A 20,553-nucleotide genomic window follows, 5' to 3' on the forward strand; every position below is an offset into this window, starting at 1 on the left:
TCTCCCCTGCACCCGCCCCAACAGCGCTAAGCCCCAGCCGGTAGGCTTTGCTGGTATTTAATACCAGGGTCTGAAGACTGGGAGGCTAGCTGGTAAATCTTTCTGACAAGGGCTACAATTTCCCCATCTCCCTCCCCTTCCTGGATCCTATTAGCAGGGAGAGTGACCTTTGATAGACTTCTTGTAGGTGAAAAACAATCTCTTTAAGAAACAAATTGGGGGGTGGGGGTGGCATTTGGTCCAGGGGAACATTTTATTATTTACTGTCCCTTGAATGGACTTGATAACTTCATTCATGAAGCTTGTGGGGGGGGGAGGAAGCTCAATGAAAGAGGCAGACTTGACACAGCTGCTGGCCAGACCCCCTGGAAGGCTGGCAGGAGGTGGGGAAGGGGGATGCTTATTCTGCAGTGTTCATAAAACAGATGGTCAGGTGGCAGCTGGGGGTGGGTGGGGGAGATCTCTTTTGTTTTACGGGTGGTCCTTTGTCTGGATGGAAAAAATATTGGGGCTTCTGTTTTGCCTAGGAGGAGGCATGTGGCCCCAGAAGAGATGAGATAGCCTGCTGCTCAAATGGATGATGATGATGCGTTGAGGGATGGGCAGTGGGAGATGGGTGGGCAGGAAGGAGATGAGAAGGCTGGATTGAAAAACATATATCATGGTGGGTAGCAGCTGGGGCTTAATTCATGTTCAGAGTGTGGGGGCTTCCTTCAAAGACCTTGCAGGAGGAGCTGTTGGGCTGCCAAGTGACTGGGGGGGGGGTCATCTCAGTGCCTGATTTCCCACCTTTGTTAAGGGGGCAGGGGTTGTCTGTACAGTCAGAGGATGAAAACAGAGAGAAGAAGATGATGACTGCAGACTTATACCCCCGCCCTTCTCTCTAAATCAGAGACTCAGAGCAGCTTACAGTCTCCTATATCTTCTCCCCGCACACCCTGTGAGGTGGGTGGGGCTGAGAGGGATCTCACAGCAGCTGCCCTTTCAAGGACAACTCCTGCGATAGCTATGGCTAACCCAAGACCATTCCAGCAGCTGCAAGTGGAGGAGTGGGGACCCTCCCTCCAGCTATCTTTGCCTAAAGAGTGTATCTCATTTCAGTAGCCTTAGGGTCCCATTAATAACTAACGTTTGGCCCACACTGAAGGGCAAGCCAGACAAGGAGATCTATGAATAATATTCCCCAGTCCCAACAGGTTTAAAAAATTTTTTAAAAAAATCCCAGGCACATGGGAGCCTAATTCTCATTGGAATTGCAGCTGGGGGGGCATTAAGCCCTCCCCAGAAATGACCCCATAGAAGTGTGCTGTTGGGAGAAACATACAGGTACTAATAGGCATCCAGTCCTGCCTCAACAAGGGAGATTGGAGCTGTTCAGGGTGGGAAGACTGGCATACAAGGGGGAGGCTTAGGGGTGTGCATAGTGCCCTATTGGTATTCATTTATTTGCTTGGAAGTGACGAGCAGCAAAACAAAGGGATTTTATGGCTGGAAGGCCTTTCAGCCTAGCAGCAGAGAGAGCAGCCCATGTGCCTTTAGGCAGAAATGCTTCCCAGCCATTAAGCTGGTCTGTTTCTACCCACCCACCTGCTTCCAAGGGGAGGGAAGGAAGCTGACTAGTTTAATGACTTGCAAGTTGCCAGTCAGGTTTAAATGGCTGGTAGCCATTTGATTAGTGGGTTTCACTTGTCCTCACTTTTAGGCGGTGGGGAATAAAAAGGATTGCTGAAATAGCTTGCATGGGGTATAATGGACCCAAATATATTCAGGTTTCCCAAATAGTTCATACTGATGTTGGTATTCGGAAATATCAGAAAATACTGATATTTTTGGGTCCAATATACCCAATTTTTTTTTAAAAGATTTTTTTCTTGCACATTTCTTGGATTAACCCAAGTCCCATGTGAAACTCCAAATGGGAATCAAGCCCCCTGCCCCCAAACTTGGAATTTGAAAGAAAAATATCACAGGAAGCCCTTTATCGGGATCTCCTTACATCTTCCTTGCCTGAGAGAGGGAGTGGGGAGTGTGGGTGCCTCCTCTTTAAAGCATACTTTTGCTCTGCAACGTGGATGTTTCATATGTCGGATCTGCGTCATCCTTCTCAGAGTTGCCAGTGTTCAGCACACAAACCAGAACTGCTTCCTCTTACTAGATGGCAATGCAGAGAAGGATTCTGGGATATCAAAACGTGATTCTGGGATATTGAACACAGAGGATTTGCTTCTGTTTTAATATCATTGAATTGCTGCCTCTAGGACTAGTAGAAACTGTATGCTGTAGTTCATAGGAGACATCTCTGAAAACCCTGAAGGCTAAAAACTTCCACCATGTGGGCAGAAGAAGCTTCTAGTGCCCAACCAGTCGTGTATGTAAAAACTCAAGGCAGGACACAAGTTTTTCGCTCCTCTCTTATCCTCCTTGCAGCTGTCAATGTTACAGAAACCTGAGAGAGAGAGAGACTGATATCTCACCCTCCCTCCCCAAACATCTTCACCTTCTCCATAGTGCAAGGCTACAGTGTGAGACCAAACCTGAGCTTGTGGGCAGCATGGCATGAGGATGGTTGATGTCAGGAGGGTCATCTGGGCCTGGGGTGAGAGCAGTACATGTCTAATTTATGGGGCAAAACTGCCCCTACCACCCCCAGAGCCAAAGAAGGATCAGCATCTGTCCCATTGGTTGCAAGAGATTGGTTATCTGGTCCATTGAATCCCTGCATTTTTCAAAAAATATTTTGGTTTCTGAGATCTCTTCCTCTCTCCCTCTCAATGGCACATGGTGTTGGGTACTGTGGAATAGGTCAAGCTTGGATTGGGAGTTTAGAGGGAACCTGGGTTGCTTCTCAGTTTTTCTGCTTCTGATGGTACAAGAAAGATTGGCCACATGCAGGTTTTTGCAGGAGCCCTTTTTGGAACTGACCCTCTTCTTTCTTTGTTACTGTAGGAGAGTGTAAGCCGAAGAGCCGCACCCCAAAAGTCAAAGGGGAGAGGAAGAAGAAACAGCAGCACCCCCTGTCCCGGCCTCCCCAGCTCCCGCTGCAGCAGCTCCTGCCCCCATTGTTGCTGCCACAGCCTTCTCCTTCCAGACAAGAAGAAGAGCGGCAGCTGCAAGCCCCTCTGGAGGGAGACAGGCTACAGGCCAAGCCCCGAAAATCTCCCTCCACAGAAGAAAGCACCCCGCCCATGCCCGCCCTGGATCCCCTGGCTATTGAAACCCCTGGCAAGGAGGAGGAGTCCAAGACTCATCCCCGAATACAAAAGCTTTACCCTGTTCAGCGGCCCCGAAAGTCCTCATGTCAGAAGAAACGCATGTCCTGCCAGCAGATCTTTGAGAAGTTCCTCACGCAGGAGCAGGGGGTGGATCTGCGCATAAAAGACGAGGAGAGCGGAGGAGGAGACAACACAGAGGGACCCACTGAGCCCAGTAAATTACAGGTAGGGGTCAACATGAGCGAGGACTGTGTAACAGTGGCTTCTAGTGCTGCTTGAGTGGAACAGTTTCATAGTGCTCTGGGGAGAGATGGTCCTCCTCCTTTGAAACCTTCTGTTGCTGCAGGCGCAGCAGCAGCTTCTGTATTTGAAGTTGGAAGGAGGCTTCAGCCATTGGTCAGCCATGCCAAGCAGAACAGATAATAAGGCAGGGCGGGGGGAGGAGTGGGGTGTGGAAGGATCTGTGGGCATGGATGCATTTCAGCCCTGATTATTTGTCCCATCCATCAGTTATATTGACTCACTCTATGTAATCCTCCTGGAGTCCAAGTGAGAAAAGTGGAATATAAATATAAATAAATACAATGACCCTCACTCAGCCCTAACCCTCCAGATTTGCATTGACCACGCAAGACTATCCTGCAAGGTTCAGTGCCCAGCCTGAACTGGCGGAGGACACCTTTCCAGCTCATACATGGCAATTAGACCTTGATCTGTAATCAGAACCCAGCTGCTTAATCTGTTTAATTCAGCCTTGTCACCTGATCTGTTCTGGTTGGGCTTAGCTCTGTTTCCGGGCAAAGGTAGTGAGTTCCACAGTTTCTTCATTAATGGTCAGACTTCCCAGTTTTTAATAAAGATGTTGGAATTGATTGGGGGGAAATATTTACCGTCTTACCTTTGCTGAAGCCCTTGTTGGACAACCCTCTGCTGTTTCTGGCATCCCTAACTATTAATGTCGGCCCCGTTTCTGTTTATGGTGTCAGAACAATCCCTGACAATCCCCAGGATTTTTCTGACAGTTGACCAGCACATGTTTGTGGAAGCCTCAAACAGTAATACCACACATCCTTCAGTTGTAGCTTCCTGCAAAAAGCCACTAAAGGGTAGCTGCTGCTCAGGGGACAGTGTTGTGGGCTGCTAACGTGAGAGATCCCATCATGCTTCGGAGGACTGGCTTGCCTTCTTCCTGAATGTGTGTTGCTCTTCTACCGTCCTCTCTTTCTCTCTGCTTCTCTGAACCTGTCTTCCCTGTCCACTTAGAGCTGTCTTTGATTGGGCTGCAACAAATGGTTGGCTGGAGACCAGGAAGGGTGAACTCCTGTGAATCAGGTGGGCTGTGGCTGGGGCTGGGTGGAGCAAACCGATCCCCCTTTTTGTAAGCTGGATTGGTGTGGGGTACGGGAATCCCAAACTGACATTGCTGCCTTCATGATACCAAATTTCTTGTTGCACCTGGGGCAGGTTGTGTTGGATCATATGTGTGTTCTGGCATGGATGTGTGCTGGTGCATCTCCAGATGCAGACTGCAAGCCCCCCCTCCCCCCGGCAATTAGTTCTGTTTCCAGCTTGTGTGATGAGGCTTCTGTTGTGTGATGGGGAGGGCTGTGCCTCCAGAAATTCCTGGCAAAGACTAGTGTATTAGAAAGGAGTTTTCAAGACCTGCTGCAGCATCTCTTGACTTTTTGAAAATGTTCAGTATCGTTCTACCGTCTACTCTTTTGTTTGCTTCTTGGTGCATCTCTGTGAGAGAGTCAACTGCTCTTCCTGATGGGGAATGGAGGCATCCAATCCATGGTGGAAGGCAGATCTGAGCCCAAGTTTCCAAGAGTCCCACTTTCTGGCCAGTGAGACCTGCTAATTTTGTGGCAAGAGCTCCTGTTCTAGACCATAATTGATATTTGGCATCCTAAGATGCCACATTAGTCAAGTGACCAGTTTCTTCTGGCATTTCAAACCATAAGGAGTTTGAGTCATTCATGCGATTGCAGAGCTGTTGAGCCATCATCCTTTCAGCTGCTGACCTGGGAGTGTTTATATCACGACTCAAAACTCCTCATTTATTACCCAGAGGAATGGATGATTCTCTCTCCTACCCCACCCCAGTCCAGATTTGAAAGCCAAAATTAGCCTGATCACCCATGGCAGCAGAAGATCTCTTCCAGGTGATCAGGTGGGGTAAACTTAGCTTTCTTGTCACAGTGGAGTCACCATTTTTCTCTTCATTTGGGGCACATAGCATACTTTCTAGTTCATCGCTTAACTTTCGTTGTGTAAAAGGGCTGATGTCTGTTTCAGTGGGTAAATTTCTGCAGGAGAGGTCTCAGCGATGTGTCCGTGGGTACCACGGTGCTCACTGATACCTTCCCTAGTATCCGCCGAGTATTTCTAGAAAGAAGGATGGGTCAGGTGGAGCTAATGATTGTGCAGATTTTTTTAAGATGTTGCTTTGACAGCAGCTGCCCGCCCATCACAAAGATCTCTGGGGTCTAGCTGAAGGAAAGATGTGGCTGGCTCTGCCTCTCGCGGCAACACCATACTGCTCAGGGTCACAAAGGCACCCATGGGTTCCTGCCTTGAAGTCCGATGACTAGCTTCTAGGGATTTATGATAATTTTTTCCAGGCTGTCCTGTGGTTAGTTTACTTGCTGTAGTGAGGTGGTCAGAAAGGAAATACGGGGCTTTCTCCTGGAAGTGCGGCAATTTCCTCATACTTAGTCACATGTTAACAACTGACCAGGATAGGCCAGGCAAGCCCAATCTAAGCAGTTAACAAGCGGTGTGTTTTTGCAGTGGGTGCTGCTGTCCTTGGCATTCAGTCCCTGCTGTGCTTCCTGTGCTTGGCTTGAAAAGCAGGTTGGAGAAGTTTTAGACAGTCTATTGACCTCCTAATAAACAGCCCAGTGGCACTTGGATATTGCCATCTCTTTGCTTTTTAATTTGGCTGTCATCCAGACATAGGCCCTCTCACAAGAATTCCCAGAATGCATGTGGTGGCTGCAGATTCTGGACACTGGGCTTGGGCATGCAGTCTGGAAAATGGCAACCAGTTTAAAAACTCCATACACTGCCAGCTGTTACTCTGGGATGAGAAGAAAGGCAGCAAGGAGGTGTGGGTAGTAAGCGGGGAGCATGCTGTGGATTTTCCTGTTTAAGGAAGGGGGGGACCCCTTCCTGGATGTATGCATGTCTAGCATTTCATGGCCATCGTGAACCTGCCTTGAGACCCAGTGCTGTGTGGCATGTTAGGGTTTGTCGAGATGCCCTGGAAGCCTGAGCAGCCCCTCAGGCAGACTCCTCCTGTCTGTGAGCCTCTCGTCTGACTCTGTCTTTGTCCTGCTGTGCTGACCCAGAAACCAGCCTTCGCTCTCCAGTGACTCCAGAGACAGCCACTGTCCCCCCCCCCCCCCCCCCAGACAGAGAGGGGTGTGGGAGTGACTTGGAAAGGTTGATGCCTGTGCTTGTTTTCTCCTTGTCTTCTTTTGCAACTAAACCTTTCTCATGGCCTGAGAGAGACTGTGCTTCACAGCCATCCCTTAGAGAAGTTCAAGCCTACCTTCTGGGCACAAATTTAAATAAATGGCATGCATAAAAAAAAGGAAGCTCTGCTGTGGCGAACTCCAAACCCTGCCCAGTAACTTCCTTGGGACTTGGTATCCCTGGACTTTCCTGTCCTGCCATCTCCCCAAGGGAAATTCTAGATGCAGGGCCCTAGCCCTCCAGATATGGTTTTGGGGAGACAGGAAGGGAAAGGTATCTGCCAGGGTGGAGGGGGGCATCATCATCAGGATCTTCACCCTCTGTCCTTTCCTGAGGTGGGAAAAGGTGGGTGGATTCAGATTGAGCAAATGGTGTTGCACGGTCTTCTGAACTGGCCTTCTTCTCCCTCTCCCCCCAAATACTAAAATTTGAGGGCATTCAGTGAAGCTGATGGGTAGTAGATTCAGGATGGACAAAAGGAAGTGCTTCTTTTATCAATTATTAAAATGCAGGATTTGCTGTCTGAGGATGTAGTGATGGCCACAGGCACAGACAGCTTTAAAAAGGGGATTAGGCGATCATTGAGGAGACATCGGTCAGTGGCTACTAGTCATGGTGAGTGAGGGGATCCCTCTACATGCAAGACACTCAACCGCTGAATCTCAGTGCCAGGAGGCAACACTGGGGAAAACCTTGGCCTTTATGCCCTGTTGTTGGCCGTCCAGGGGAACTGGTTGGCCACCATGTGAGACAGGATGCTGGATTTGATGGACCACTGGTCTGATCCAGCAGGGCTCTTCTGATGTTCTTATGAAGACCTCAGCCTCTGTGCCCTGTTGTTGGCCCTCCAGAGGAACTGGTTGACCACTGTCTGAAACAGGATACTGCACTAGATGGACCCCTGGTCTTATCCAGCAGGCCTCTTCCAGTTTTTTTATGTAGTAGCTGCGATGAATTCCAGCCTGTGGCTGCATGTCCCCCAGTCCAGTCTTTGAACTGATGCCTCACTTTTAAATCTAGCATCCTTTTAAATGACACCTGGGTTTTCAGAGAACACTACAGTCACAAAAGGAATGTAAAGGCATAAGGAGTATAGATTGCATCAGACTTTTCTCTGCAGCCATGATGCCTAGAAACTTGATGGAGCAAAACAAATGTGGAGAGCTCAGAATTCTGAGAAGGGGTCTGTTGTTGGGAAAGGATTCGTCTATATAGAGCAGAGCTGCTGTAGCAATGGTTGGAGCAAGACCCCTCTTGATGGAAGCTTGGCAGCTCTTCCCAGCCCAAAAAACCTGTTGAAGAGGAAGATGAGATGATGATGATGATGTCTGTTTTTCCTGTGCTGAATTGTAAATTCTTTACCACTCTCAGCCCCAGAAAGGGGAACAAGGTGGTCTAAACCTGTAGTGCTCACCAGGCTTCGGGGATGAGTGGTTTGAGCTATGTCATTGCATCTGGTTGCTCGTGCCAATGTTAGTAACCCACCTTAACCCTGTTGCAGGCTGCCCTACGCTCGGACGATATCACCTTGTGGAGGATTCCCAAAAGGGAGAGGCGGGAATTGTTCAAGCGAGTTAGCGGCAAGCCGGCACGGTATGCTGCGGCCGTGTTCTCCCGGATGGTCCCCCCGGATGAGCTACAGCGATGGCGAGGTGCTGTTAGCTATCGCGGGGGCGGAGGCAAGCGCGCTTTGCCACGCAACGTGGTTGCCCGTTTGAGGCGCCTTTTGCACCAGCAGTTCTGGGACATAGTGGCAGCTGACTGGAGGAGGATCCGGTCGGAAATCAACAAGATCCTGGGGGCTTAATGGAGGCGGTCTCTTTGCACTCCTACCCCACTGCTGAATGGCTTTTGGCTCTTCGTAGTGCCACGGTAAAGACGGGCTGTTGGCTTCCTTGCCCAAGACTTCTCCCAGCACGCTGTGCCTGAACCCCCAAAGAGACCAGACTCTGTACTGCGAACTGTTAAGTACATGATGCCAAAGGAGAACGTGTGTGTGTGTGCTGCTGGCCAGCACATGAGGATAGCAGATGCCATATGGCAGACTGGCCAGGTTATACTGTGCCTGTGGCAATAAAAATGGCTTGTTTTCATTTTAACTGTTTCTGTATTTGTGATTCCCTCCTTTGTGCCCTCTCTTGATATTCTGGGGGTTATCTTGTTGTCACTTGGAGATCATTGGATGAAGGATTGTCTGTATTTGTCTTTCCAGAGCTCTCTCAACCATAGTGCAAAACAGCCCTAGGTGTCGTGGTGATGGAGAGCTCGTAATGTGATCTGGCATTATTACCGTAGTATTAAGTAGCTATTTTCAAGCTGGATATCTGTGGCCCAGTTTTGACCATAGCAGTCCCTGAAGCTCTCTACTTTCCACAGGTGCTGATGTCCCAGGATATAATTGTATTTCCTTAAGTCTGTGTACTGGTATTACAAGGAGCTAAGAGGCAACATCAGGGGAAGGCCTCAGCCTCTGAGCTCTGTTGTTAGCTGGCCACTGTGTGAGGCAAGATGCTGGACTAGATGCACTATTGGTCTGATCTAGCAGGGCTCTTCTGATGTTCTTAAAACATAGTGGTTGAAGGTGGCCCTGTGCTGTGTGGGCAATGGAAGGAAGAAGGGGAAGAGGAAAGCTTGCGGGAGGGGGACTTCATTATATGAAGTGTTCAATGAATTCATTGAACTGGCAGCATAAAAGAGGTGGACAAATGTATCCACTGCCACAGTCAAGTTCAGGTGTTTTTAATGCTGGAATAAATGAGCAGGTAGACAGACCACAAACTGGGTGTGGATGCAACTACATGAAAATTCCTTGGAAACAAAATCTGTTACTTCTGGAGGATGAAGCTGATAACCATGAATTAAATCATGAATTATTCTTTTTTTATATTGTCTGTCTCGACTCATATTGAGGCAAAACTTCTTTCCAAATGCCAGAACACCAACCATGAACCCAGCCCCTCCCCAAATGCAGGGGTGTTCTCTCTCAGAAGCGGTGCTGGAGATAGCCAAGCCCTCTTCAGGCTGTACTACTTTAGATAGCCTTTGGTGGTTCCCAGGAGTGGAAGCTTTTCTGTTCAAAAGAAAAAAGAAACTGACATATCAGGCCAAAGGCTAGGCTAGAATTAATATTTTTTTTGTATGGGAACCAGCAATCTAAAGGAGTACCAGTCCAAAGACAAATCTCCGATCTCCGCTGCTGTTTCTGAATTAGACCTGAGAATCAGCGGTGAAAGTTTTTCCAATAGTTATTTTGAGAACAAGACCACTGCAATAAATTCCAGGTTGGCTTTACTACTTAAAAGATTTTTTTAAAAAAAGTTGTGATCTTGTACATGCAGCGTAGTTCTGCAGCTTCTGTGTCCATCAGTGGCTTCCATCACTGTTCCATGAATTTCTTTGATTCCACAGTCTGGAAAACAAACAATAAATTGGTTTCTGAAGGATCAACCCTTTTTTTCCTCTCTGTGTTGTACAAAGAGTTTGGATTATGCAAAGGTGGCCTGCTACAGACCCAAGAAATATAAAGCACAACCTTTCCGCATAACTTGCTCCTTAGAGAGGTTTTAGCAGCGTTGAGCCTCCATTACTAGGCAGACCTGTCTCTGACAAAGCACTTCTCGCACTGTTGGCTCCATGATATTAAATTGAAGTGGATGTGTATGAGCAGGTAGGTGTGATATTGCATGCGTTTTATCATATCATTGTGACAGTGTCTGAATACTCTAGACCACCTTCAAAAGAGGCAGAAGAGAGACAAGCCTATGTGGAAAAGAGGGGGGATGCAATGGGGCGCAAACTCTGCCTGGTCAACGGAAGGCCTGTTAACTAACAACCGTCATAGAATTATAGAGTTGGAAGGGACCTCAAAGGTCATTCTAGTCCAACTTCCTGCACAGTGCAGGAAATTCATGAGTATCTCCCCTCTACACACCCCGGTGACCCCTGCTCCAAGTCCAAAATATGGGGCAGGGGAGAGAAGAATAAAAATCCCCCAGAATCCCTGGCAAAACTGGCCTGGAGAAAAATTACTCCCTGACTTCAAAGTGGCAGTTGGTGAAACTGCAGGCAAGCCTTTCACCGGATGTCAGTCCTGCCAGAGGTAAAACAGACTTTGCGATGGGATGGATCAGGCCAGGTGGCTGTCCCTGTCACATGCCCATCTGACCTTGCCTGGGGGAGCCTTTCCAACACATGCCTCCAGCAGTTTTACCACTAAAGTGCTGCTACATCTCTTTAAAGGCTCTTTTTGTTATTTTTAAATAGCTCTTTGTTACTTTCTCAATACCCCTCTGTGGTGACTGAAAGCAGTTGTGTTTTGTTCTGTCCCTCCCAGAGATGGTGAGGAATTGTCTTCCTCCTCACAGCTGCATGGACTATTGTGCTCTTTTTGAGTTTGGTATCTGATTCAGCAGCCCGAAATCCCTCTGTTTCAGTTGAAAAACAGCTTGTTTCTAGTTCTCATGGTGGTTGAGAGAAGTGTGGGAAGCATCTGGCCCATTTCCTAAGAAAATCTAGGATGTTAAAGGGGACTGTACAGGCCTTTCCCCTCTTTCATCACTAGCAGAAAAGAACTGAATTATGCCAAAAATGGTATATAAATTGCTTTAATGTATGGGATCCAGTCTCTAGTTTAATCTTTCCCAGTGGTAGGTCATGGCCTGCTCTATTTTCTTGGGTTCTGACCCACAGGGCACTGCTCACTTATTCTACTGCAGAGCAAACGTGTTAAGGGGTTTATGGGATATTTCAAGTAACCATGTGTGTCTCTGGTTGGTGTTTGTGTTTTGCTAGACCACCTCCACTTTCTCAAAACTGAAGATGGAGATCAAGAAGAGCCGTCGCCATCCTCTAGGCAAGCCCCCCACACGTTCCCCACTGTCCGTGGTGAAGCAGGAAGCTGCATCCAGTGATGAGGGTAAGGGACCAGGGCTTTTTACGCACAGGGATGGTCTCAGCCCCTCTCCAAAGGCAACTGGACTGTCTCCTGCTCTTTATAGCAAGAGGCTTGGAGAAGCTCTCTGATAGCCAGACTGGTTCACAGCAGGAGCTCTGTGAACTGACCACGTTGCACTCATGTACCAATGAAAGGAACAGCTGGCAGCCGACTTTTCTCTTAGTAAATGTCTTATTTCTGGAGTTTTATGACTTGCTTCTGTCCCTGAGCATATCAGCTCACTGGATCTCACAGGAGGCCTGGCCTCCTGCCCAGAGAGCAGCCTCAACACAAAGCTCAGTTACTTCTCAGAGTCCAAAGCTGCAGAGCTGTCAAATGTGGCCCTCAAACAGTGGTTTTTCTTGCTCCCCATCAAGGAAATGCAAGCAGGCCTGAATGTAGTGTCTCTTGCAGGTGTTGACAGGATCACCGTGCAGCAGGTGAAAAGGCAGGTGGGGTGTGTGTGTACACATTTCTGAAGCATTCAGGGATGTGTCCTGGTGCGTGTCCTGGTGACACATCCCCTAGCCTTAGTGCACACATGAAGTTCTTCTGTGAATGTCCATCATGGTCAGCTGGGCAGCAGCTCTCCAGGGTCTCAGGCTGCCTTGATAATGAATCAGACCCCTTGGGTCCATCAAGGTCGCAATTGTCTACTCAGAATGGCAGCAGCTCTCCAGCATTTCAAGTGGAGGTCCTTCTGTTGCCTGATCCTTTTAGCTGGAGACGGTAGAGACTGAACCCAGGGCCTGCATGCCAGGCAGTTGCTCTGCCAATGAGCCACAGCCCCCTCCCTACATGAAGCTCCTTATGCTGAGTCAGACCACTGAGGTCAGCAGTATTATCTGCTCCGACTGGCAGCTGCTCTCCAGGGTCTCAAGCAGAGGTCTCTCAGAGATGCCGGGCACCCTCTGCATGCCAAGCAGATGCTCTGCTACTGAGTCACTGCAGTCTTAATTCTTTTTCATTCTTTGATGGGGTTTGGAGGGGACTTGCCTGCTGCAGCACTTCCAGAATGGTTCTGCCAGCTGGTGCTCAAAATTGCCCTGCTTTTAGCGATGGCACCGCTGCGTCTGGGATGGCTGCCCCTGCCAGCTTGTTTCATTTGGAATTCTTTCTTGTTTTTCAGAAACTCTTCCCTTCTCTGGTGAAGAGGATGTGGGGGATCCTGAACCACTGAAGTCCTTGCTTTCCCTCCAGTGGAAAAACAAAGCACTCAGCTTCACAGCGGAGAGGAAGTTCAATGCTGCTGCTGCGCTGAGTGAACCATACTGTGCTATCTGCACCCTCTTCTACCCCTATGATCAGGTAATGCTGCCACTCAGCTCAGCAGGGCACAGAGCTGTAGAAAAGAGCAAGTCTCCAGGAGGAACTTAAAGACTAACAAAATCTGTGGCAGGGCGGGAGCCTTTGTGAGTCACTGTTCACTTCTTCAGATAGATCAAGATGGGCAGCCGTGTTAGTCTGTCTGTCACTATCAAGTTCTGCACAGTCCTCATCAATAACCAACTCCCAGGTTGTGGTAGAGTAGATTTATAATTGGCAGGTGCAGAGAGCAAGATTCCTCTTGCTGAAAATGAGGCTCAAGACCACGGTGCTTACAGTTATAGCTTTGGGTCTACCCATTATACATTCAAACAGCTAAGTGCCAAAATCTACCAATTGTATGTCCCTTCCCTTCCCTTCCCTTCCCTTCCCTTCCCTTCCCTTCCCTTCCCTTCCCTTCCCTTCCCTTCCCTTCCCTTCCCTTCCCTTCCCTTCATAAACATCCCATATTCCAGCTGTGAGCCAAAATGAAAGTACATTCTCTGTTGCACAGAGTGATCTTGGTACCATTGTGTGCTCTTTCCCAGGGCAGAAGTGGTTACATCTAGAGGTACAGACAAAACATGCAAAAGCAAGCACTAGTGATAATAAGCCAAGCATGGACCTTCTGTAGGTACAGTAAGCCCACACAAGAAGAGAATCAAATCCATGACAAGAGACCCTCATGGCAGTAGCAGGAGAAAAGAGCAAGAGCACAGTAGCAAAGACTAACAAAATATGGGGCAGGGTATGAGCATTTGTGAGTCACTGCTTTTGAATCTTTGAGCTCTCTCATTCAGGGAGGCACTTCTGGAAACGCTTGTTTGAAAAGGGGGGTTATCTTTGTGAACTTTGCTCCCCTTACCCCAAAATTCAGTGAAACCAACCACACTGAATTTGTTTATTTTTGTACTGCTCCCTAAAAGCTCATCAGATCTTGGGCAGGTTTCAGCTGCCTCCTGTGTTCTGCCTTGGGCCTTCCAGTGGAAGCAGATGGTTTTCCCAGGGGCCCCTGCGATAGGCGGATAGATGCAGAAATTTGGATGCCTCAGCAACATCCTAGAGGGTATCTACGGCTTGCTCCATGTTTGCCAGGGCCGCATACTCCTGGCTGCCGCACCTGAACAGGCATTGTCTTTCTGTGTTAGGTGGGAGGATGTTAGAATGAAATGTTCCAGCACTTGAGCTGCATTTGACTCTAGTGTGAACAAGATAGCAAGGCATTACAGATCTCTGGATTCCATTTGCTTATAGTGCACAGTGAAGGGTATTAACCTTCAAAGCCCTATGTGGTCCGGGACCATCATGTCTGCAGGACTGACTCTGCCCTGACAGGCCTTGCACTTCATCTTCTGGTGTCCCCAGCCCCAAAGACTCCACTTAACCTCAACCAAAAAGGCTCTGGCCCTGGTCAGGTGGAAAGAAAAGGAGGAGGAGATTGGATTATACTCCACCCTTCACTTGAGTCTCAGAGCAGCTTACAGTCTCCTTTCCCTTCCCCTCCCCGCAACAGGTTCCCTGTGAGGTAGGTGAGGCTGAGAGAGCTCTGACTGAACTCTTGAGAGAACTGTGACTGACCAAAGGTCACTCAGCAGGTGCATGTGGAGGAGTGGGAAATCAAACCCAGTTCTCCCAGATTAGTCTGCACACTTAACTGCTACACCAGCCTGGTGAGATCGGGGTCCTGCAGGACCTATTGCAGATCTGTAGGGTCTGCAGGACAAAGTTGTTCCACCAAGGCCTTTGGGTGAGGCAGTGGCTGTCCAGTGATGCTGGCCTCCCCTGCTCTACCTGTCCCTTCCGTTCCATCTTAATGGTGCTTAGCACCCATGCCCCAATCAACTGTTCCATCTGGGCACACGTAACACGTTCACCATCTTGTGGTTATGCCATTGGGGATTTTTAAAACTGGATTATTGTTTGACTGTTTTTTAAAAAATATTTCATTCTGTTTAAAATTTGTTGTGAACACCCCTGAGACCATTTGCGGGGGATGGCAGGTTATAAATATAATAGTATAAACAAGTAAATAGGCTAGGGGTGTCAAACCTTAATGGAAAATCCGTTCCACATTTTCTTTGCAACTTGGCAAGCCTAGAAGAACAAAGACAAGGCAGAAGCAGCTGGGAACTTCAGCAACCTTGGCACTTCAAAGGGTGAGGACAGGAGTGGGCAGTGGGGGGTGGGGAGGAAAGAGCTGTGGGCCTGATTAAAGCCCTGGGCAGACCTGTGGCAGCCACTGGGCTGTAAGTTTGACATCCCTGAAATAGGTGGCACCAACACCCCCCCCCCAAAAAAAAAACCAACTTGGTCCACTAGGATTTGTGAGATTTTAGGCTGCCCCTACTATCTTTTAGCATCTTTCTCCCTATAGGTGAGTGGTTCCCCTGTCACCCTGAAAGTCTGGCCAGCCTCCACTAGTAGCAGCGCAGGTGATGTGTGTTTGTGCCAAGGACACAGAGAAGCATTAAGCTGCTCACCCCAGCAGCCTCAGCAATATGCAGATCCTCTTTTGCCTCCTTTTGTGTGCCCCTTGCCTCTTTGCTAAATGCCACACTCTTTGGCGATCTTACTTTTCCATTGACTGGCATCACATCTGCCTCTCTAACTGCAACCCATTTCTCCAGAATTCAAGGAGGAGGAGTGGTTGTCAGTAGCAGTCCCACCCTATCCCAATATATCATGCACATATCAACATCTGGCGCTTCCAGCTAGGGACAGTTCTCCTCCTCAGTTCTGGTGCCAGAGACCCTTTCAGTGGAAGATGTGGAGGACTTCACCTGCCACACAGCTGCAGCCCCTGCCTGCCCGCCTCCAAGCAATGTCTGAAGCAAACTGGGTCTGAGGTTAGGTAATCAGGCATGCCCCAGAGCTGTATGTTTTGGCTTTTTAAATTGTTGTTAATTTGTTGGACCCAAATTTGATGATCGCCTGGGAGACGCACAGCACGTGTAGCAGCAACAGAGAGATGAAGCAGAAGACTTCTCCATAATTTGGGTTTAATTTTCCAATCATTAGAGTAAATAACAGATAATATTTGGATGTGTTTTCTGGGCACAATCCAACCTTCCTTGATTACTAGAAGGTGCTGCTGGGATTTCAAGTTCTGGGAACTTCTGCCTTTTTTCAGGGGGAAATGCAAATTTTGCTTAGCAACGGTTGCCAAGTGCTAGGTAGTTAAAGCAACAAATCTAATCCTCGCTAACTTTTGCTTCAGTTTAGGCCCCAAAGGGCAAGCCTTAGCCAAAATCCTTTATAGGATTCTGTGTTTCAGAGTTGATAACATCTGCAAGAGCTGGGCTGGGTCAGATCAAAGGACCCACCCAACAGAGATGTTGCCGCAGTGGGAGGACGGTGTGACAGCTGTTCTGAACAGGCCTCCAGGGCTAGGGCTTCCCAGCTTCCTCCTGTCTGCTGGGGGTTTGGGGAGTGTCCAGCATGACCTCTGGGCCAGCCTGTTTGAAAGCATAAGGGCTGGATCCACCCTGCGGATAGTGTTGTTTTCCTCTGATGTAACGAACCCTCCCCCTAATGCAGAGGCTTCTCTTGCACTGGAGGAAAGCACTACTGCGAACATCTAGTCCAGGGATCCCCTACCTTTTTGGGGCCTTCTTTGGTATTTTGAGAGACTGTGGTGAGCACTGTCTCCAAATGGCTGCCACAAGAGTGGAGCCAAATGGGATACCTGTTTCCTCACACCTCCGGGGAAGAAGGAGAGGCTGAACCGCTTAAGAGGACCATGCATTGGCTCAGGAAAGCCCAGGTCCTTCTCCAGTGGGGAACATTTGCATTAGAATGAGGACAGCTGATAACAAGCTCTGCCTTACCGTGGCCCCCACCACTTTCTGAAAAGCTCGGAGGCACCAAGGGCAGTTCTGATGGGAACCATGTTGGGGAGCCCTGATCTTGCCAGTCACCGCTGGTGGCAAAATACAGGTGAGCAGCAAGGAGATCATCTCCATTCCTGAAGCAGGAACAAGATGGATCTTCTCTGCCCTACCAGCACAGGTTTATTAGATGATTGAAGTGTAGAACTGGGGAAGAGTAAAGCCTTTGGATTAGAGTGTTGTGCAGAGTGTGGTCACTGCCTCATTGTCTATCATCCCTTTCATCTTAGCCGCTCCGCTCTTCATAGCAGAGACCCTGGCATGCTCTTCTGGAGTGAAAATCTTGCTGAAGAAGCAGGAGAGGGTGCCAAGAGAAGAGACTTTGGACTGGTCTCCTTCTGCCTCATCCCCACCTTGAGATATTTTACATGCCCTCCCTTTGGGGAAGGGAGGAAAAGCCTCCCTGCATTACTTGGGGACCAGTGGTTGTCAGCCTCTTTTGCTCACACCTTGTCCTGCAGCAGCCATCCTTTGCTTTCCATGGGTGCATACACAAGAGCATGCCCTTGCATGAACTGATCTCTTCTCTTTGCCAAAATGGCTCTTTGGGTGAGCATTGCACCCTCTGTGACCACCCCTGCAAAAGAGTGCAGAGGGCGAAGAAGCGGCTTGTCTGAGAGAAGCAGAGGGTGTTCAGGTGCTGAGCTGGTGGAGGTGGGGATTCTGCGTATGTGAATGCTGAGTAGACGGGCATGTCCAGTGTGGGAGCCAGTGAGGTGTACCAGTTAAGAGTGTCAGACTAGGATCTGGAAGACCCAGGTTCAAATCCCCACTCTTGCCATGGAAACTCACTGGGTTCCAGCCCAACCTACCTCACAAGGCTCTTGTGAGAATAAAATGGAGGTGAGGAGAAGGATGTAATTTGCTTTGGGTCCCTGTTGGATTAAAACACAGGGTATAAATGAATTATATTTTCTATGAGTCAAAGCAAGCCTGTCTCTCCCCAAAGCCCTTTCCATTCTCTGGTGAAGCCCGCCGGCCTTCCCTTCGCTCTCATCCGCCTCTTCCTCGCCACCCTGCCATTTCCCTTCCTCTTTCCCTGGTGTTTGGTGCACTTCGCCTGCCACTTCCAATAGCTATTTCCCAAACCGAAGGAATTGCACTCCATCTGCACTTGCCAGATCTGCCCTACTGAGTTTCCCATTCCCCTTTATATATTTATTTCCTTTTTATTTATATCCCACCCTTCCTGCAAACGAGTGCAGCTCCCCTATATTCTGCTTCCCACATCGCCCTCTCCAGCCAGAAGTCACTGTGTGCACAACAGCCCATGACTGTTGCTCACTTGTAGTCCAGGTACTGAGAAAGCAGTATGTCTTTTCCCCCCACCCCCCGCGCATGCTACACATCTGTCAGTTAGAAGCAGCTGCACTATTCTTGCAGTGGGATCTGGCTGGGGGGGACGCAGGGGTGCTTGCTGTACAAGGCAGAGTGAGGAGTCAACTGCACAGTTGTGTTTTGTTTCCCCCCCCCCCCCGAAGGCTTTAAAGATGGAGAAAGAGACCCTGACCCCCTCAGGAGAAGGCTCTGCGCTGCAGCCGCCTTTGAAACATGGGCAGAAGACCAAGCCTTTGATCCCTGAAATGTGCTTCACATCAAGCGCCGAGAACACGGAGCCCCTCCCGGCCAACTCCTACATCGGGGAAGACGGGAGCAGCCTCTTGATCTCCTGTGCCAAGTGCTGCCTGCAGGTCCACGCCAGTAAGTTTGTGCTGCAGTTCGGTGCCCCATCCCCTCCCAGAGGCATTTGTCCGCTGCTCTGCTGCTGCCTTGTGCTGCTTTGGCTTCAAGCCGCCTTCTGTCTGGGTACGGAAAGTGCCCCTCTGGGTATTGTTTGGAAGGCCTCTTGCTGCTGCTGCTGCTGCTGCTGTGCCAGAGGGCCAGTCTGGTGGAAGGGTTAAGTGCAGGGACTCTAAGCTGGGAGAGGCGGGTTTGATCCCCCTCTCCTCCTCCACATGTAGCCAGCTGGGTGACCTTGAGTCAGTCACAAGTTCTCTCAAGAGCATTTCTCTCAACCTCACCCACCTCACGGTATCTTGTGGAGAGGGAAAGGGAAATAAGATTGGAAGCCACTCTGAGTGAAGTGCAGGGTACAAATCCAGTCTCCTCTACCTCTTCCTCCTCCTCTTGTGATGGGGAAATCTTGGGTGCAGTCAAATGAGCTCTCTTGTATGGGTGGCTGTTTTACAAGGTAGACCTTTAAGGCCTTGAGTGGTCAAGGGCCAGCATATCTATGGATCCATCTTCTCCGTTACGTCCCTGGAAGGGCATTGTGATGTCCAGCTGCCCTCAGTGAGGGCCAGGGCCTTCTCAGTCTTGGCCCCAACCTGTTGGAACTCTCTGCCAAACTCCATCAGTGCCCTGCAGGACCTTATGCAGTTCTGCAGGGGACCCGCAAGGCAGAGATGTTCCATCAGGCTTTTGATTGAGGATAGTGACAGTTTCCATCTCAAGCTGCCACCCTCTCTTGTTTTTCTGCTTCATGCTTATTTGCAAAGCGGCCGGCAGTCTGTAACTAGAATAAGTACCAATCTTTGCCATCTGTTCTTAAAGTGTTCCTAAAATGTATTTCATTGATGGGTTTTATTGTAACTGGCTTGTTTCAGTGGTGCTGTGCATCCCCCAGAGCCCTGCAGTAACAGGAATTGAGCAATCCACAAATCTAACATATAAATAAAATAAAGGTGGAGGTTTGCATAGGTGGTGTGCACAGCACCACGAGGTAGATGTTGTGCTGTGAGGTAGATCCTGGTTCTTGATTCTTGGTGGGACACAACTCGCGAGGATGGCGACATGGATGGGGGAGGCTGGAAGAGACAATACTTGAGGGGACACAACTCAGGAGGAGAAGGTGTTAAGATATCCCAGTAAGAGGGGGATGAGTGCAGCTCCTCAGGCAAAGAACCCCCTCACCTTCTGAGACCCTGTGGCTGATGTATGGTGATGGTTCAGGAGGAGGTGTTCACATTCAGGAGGTCTGCCCTCATGCTCTGGAGAACTGGGCCTCGGCAGTCTCCACCACAGAGATGACTCACCAGCCAAGGGTCCTCTGTGAGGGAATGGACTACCACGGGGCAACAAAAACCACATCCTCCGTGACAGACAACGGTTGTCCATCCTGGAAAACCATCTCACCAATGAGGTGAGGGATCCCCTCCTTCCCCTTAGCCCTTTTGTCTGACAGTACCAGAATCCCCTTGGGAATGACTTCCTGGGCAGTAGCCTGCCTGGAGGTTTTGCTCCCACCCACAGGACTCTTCGTGAGAGTCTTTTTGCTTGGAGTGGCCTCTGGCTCCCCCTCCCCTTTCTTCCTGCTGAGCAGGCTTCTTCTCCACCATCACCCCGAGTCCCCACCAGACACAGTGTGTGTGAACAGTACAGAGGTCAGCAGTGCCCTTCACCAATAATGCCTGCAGGTGTGGACTCCCTTGGTTCATGTGAATCAGCCAAAGCAGGGTGTGTAAGTAAGGGGGAGATCCAAGATCTTCCCCCAAGCCTGACTTTGGAGAACCCTGTGTGAGGCCATGTGGCATTTTTGCAGCAGTCACTCAGGCTTCCGCTAGCTCCCAGCAAGACAGTATATGTTACAGAAGAGTCCAATATTTTATTAGGTTACTTTTCTCCCTCTGACATATCCATTGCAGGGCAGGCTCCTTCAGATACTTCAGACTGAAAAGTCTGCATTTGGAGGCGAGGCAAGATCTGTGAGGGGTAAAGAAGTAGTTTTGGAAGTATT

General features: G+C 49.3%; 1 protein-coding gene across 2 annotated transcripts in view; it reads left to right on the top strand.

Annotated features, from left to right (window-relative positions):
- KDM4B (lysine demethylase 4B) overlaps nucleotides 1-20,553 on the top strand; it is a 211,953-nt gene that overhangs the window by 172,042 nt on the left and 19,358 nt on the right. Inside the window, exons 10-13 of one of the 2 annotated variants that reach the window (XM_060232874.1) lie at nucleotides 2,947-3,437; nucleotides 11,484-11,607; nucleotides 12,755-12,933; nucleotides 18,299-18,518. In XM_060232874.1, coding sequence (XP_060088857.1) covers nucleotides 2,947-3,437; nucleotides 11,484-11,607; nucleotides 12,755-12,933; nucleotides 18,299-18,518 — 1,014 coding nt within the window. Of the gene's footprint in view, nucleotides 1-2,946; nucleotides 3,438-8,193; nucleotides 8,784-11,483; nucleotides 11,608-12,754; nucleotides 12,934-18,298; nucleotides 18,519-20,553 lie in introns of those variants that run through there. The other variant, XM_060232875.1, reaches the window with a different exon arrangement.

The sequence above is a fragment of the Heteronotia binoei genome, chromosome 2, assembly GCF_032191835.1.
Source record: "Heteronotia binoei isolate CCM8104 ecotype False Entrance Well chromosome 2, APGP_CSIRO_Hbin_v1, whole genome shotgun sequence".
In the NCBI taxonomy this organism is placed as follows: domain Eukaryota; kingdom Metazoa; phylum Chordata; class Lepidosauria; order Squamata; family Gekkonidae; genus Heteronotia; species Heteronotia binoei.